At 42.4% G+C, this 2,396-nt stretch overlaps 1 protein-coding gene across 1 annotated transcript in view; it reads left to right on the top strand.

The window, feature by feature from the left end:
* The window catches only part of LOC103361444 (high-affinity choline transporter 1-like), a gene marked incomplete at its 3' end in the record, with an annotated part of 11,537 nt that overhangs the window by 1,310 nt on the left and 7,831 nt on the right, over nucleotides 1–2,396 (top strand). The window contains exons 2-6 of the mRNA XM_008287522.1: nucleotides 284–400; nucleotides 724–879; nucleotides 985–1,133; nucleotides 1,277–1,420; nucleotides 2,290–2,396. Of these exons, the coding sequence (XP_008285744.1) occupies nucleotides 284–400; nucleotides 724–879; nucleotides 985–1,133; nucleotides 1,277–1,420; nucleotides 2,290–2,396 (673 nt within the window). The remainder of the gene's footprint in view (nucleotides 1–283; nucleotides 401–723; nucleotides 880–984; nucleotides 1,134–1,276; nucleotides 1,421–2,289) is intronic.

Raw genomic sequence — 2,396 nt, 5'->3', positions numbered from 1 at the left:
GTGTTGATTCCAGTTGTTTGTACAATGATTTGTGGCATTGTAACCGTCGTACTGCACAACAGACGTTTCTGAGTTGTCTCTGCTGCTTCATGCTTGTTCTGTTTCCACAGAAGTGATATCTCAGAGTTGATATTATGGTTTCATGGTGAGCCTTCTTCATTTACCTGCATCATCTTTATTTGATGCTGTCCTGATGTGAGAACCCAACCTTCTGCCACCTTTCCATAAAGCTGCTGTTGGGTCCTGACATAACCTGCTGTCCGTGTGTTCATTTATCTCGTAGCCACGCGAGTCGGAGGAGGTTTCATTGTTGGCATAACGGAGATGATTAACACGCCGTCTATGGGACTGACCTGGACACTGATACTGTTAATGGCATTCAGCGCATCGTTCATTCTTGGTAAGAGTTTAAAGCGACACCTGACAGGCTGCGGTGTGTCTGCACCTTCACAATAACAAGCATGTTTGACCTACAGTTAAAACCACATTCATCACAAATTAATCACCAGTTAATCTATTTTACATGATTGAATCTGTGAGCTGTGATGTTGCATAGATCTGGTCTAGTCATTCTTCTCAGTTCAGATTAAGGGATGTAATAAATATAAAACTGCAGCTAGTTGTTGTTTCTGATTATAAACCTTACATTTTATTTGTACTGTTTCTGCAGTTTTGTCTTCATTTCTTTTCTGATGGCCGTGTTCTGTCCTGTTCTGCATCCAGGTGGGCTGGTGTTTGTCAAACCAATGAGAGACAGAAGATACCTGACGATGCTCGACCCTTTCCAGGCCAAGTATGGGAAAGGACTAACAGCTGTTCTGTCCGTGGTGTCTCTCTCCATTGATGTGGTCTGGGTGACCATATCACTGATCAGTCTAGGTACAGTTTCAACATAATCACTGTACTTTTTGTTCATACCACTAATTCTTTCACCTGTATTTGGATGCAAATGTGGTGAAAAATATGACTCAATGTCCTCGGCAGGAGCAACCATGAGTGTGGTCCTGAACCTGTCCTACACGGTGAGCATCTGGATCTCTGCTGCCGTCGCCATCACTTACACCCTGCTGGGAGGCCTCTACTCGGTGGCCTATACTGACATCATCCAGCTTGTCCTCATATTCGTGGGCTTGGTGAGTTTGACATCCTTTTATTTGCGTTTGTTCTGAGAAACTGCTGTCACACAAAGCAGCAAAAACTGCTTGTATTCGTCAAAACTGCACAAGACGTCTTCTTAAGTCATGCATGATTTTTTTGTGTTGATTTGTCCGTGCAGCTCATCTGTGTTCCCTTTGTCATGATGAACCCTGCCTCGCTGAGCATCAGTGACACTCTGATGAACAACACCTTACACGCTCCCTGGATCGGTGCACTGCAGCTGAAACGGACCTGGATCATGATCGATGACTTCATGTACTTGGTAGGATGAAGCAAAACTACAGCACAGGTCACACACATGTCATTGTAACTCTGGTGCATGTCCTCACAGTGATAATAAATGCACAAATACTTCTCATTTTACCAGACAAGCCGTAGCAGAGGCTAACACGTTTTTAAAAACTACACAGCCTATGAAATGTATTCACCCAACCTGGAAACTCATCCCAATAATGACTATTTAAAACACTGAATCATAGTCATTTTTAATTGGGCTCAACTGACAAGAATTTACAAAAATATATTCTTTCATGTCAAAATGAAAACACGTTTCTATAAAGTAACATTGCTTAATTAAAACCTACAATAAGTGCAAAAGTATTCACCTCCTTCATGTATTCAGTAGATGCACAGCTGACATCAACTACAGCCTGTTCATAGGGTTCAATAAGCCTCTCACATCTGGACGCTTCACTACATTCTTCTTTGTCAAATGGCTCAAACTCTGCCGGGTTACCTGGAGATCACCAGGAAACAGCCCATTTCAAGCCATAAATCTTCAGCTAGACAAAGATCTGACCTCTGACTCAGCCTCTTCTGTGTAGCTTCAGGAGAATAATTTAGCCACAATCTTGCAGGAAAACAAGTCTTCTCCAAGCCTCAGTCCTCCTGCAGACTGCATCAGGTTGTCCTCCAGGATTTCTCTACACTTAGCTGCATTTATTTTACTTTATTCACCAAATTGAACTGACCATGATTTAATGATGAGTTATTCAAGGAGTGAATACTCTGCATAGACATTGTAAAGTAGCTATTATCTTTACCGCAGCTGAAATGTTTGATACCTGAGTGCTAATAGGAGAATTTTATCTGTGCTAACTCTTATCCACAATTAAATATTTTGCTGTCAAGGTGCTGGGCAGCCTTGGATTTCAGTGCTTCTACCAGAGAATCTTGTCGTCTTCGTCCTCAGCCACAGCCAAGCTCTCGTGCATCGTTGCAGCGTTCGTGATTCTTGT

Source organism: Stegastes partitus, unplaced genomic scaffold, assembly GCF_000690725.1.
Source record: "Stegastes partitus isolate 25-593 unplaced genomic scaffold, Stegastes_partitus-1.0.2 Scaffold504, whole genome shotgun sequence".
NCBI lineage: Eukaryota > Metazoa > Chordata > Actinopteri > Pomacentridae > Stegastes > Stegastes partitus.
The sequence above is the reverse complement of the archived record's forward strand: the minus strand, read 5'-3'. Positions and strand labels throughout refer to the sequence as shown.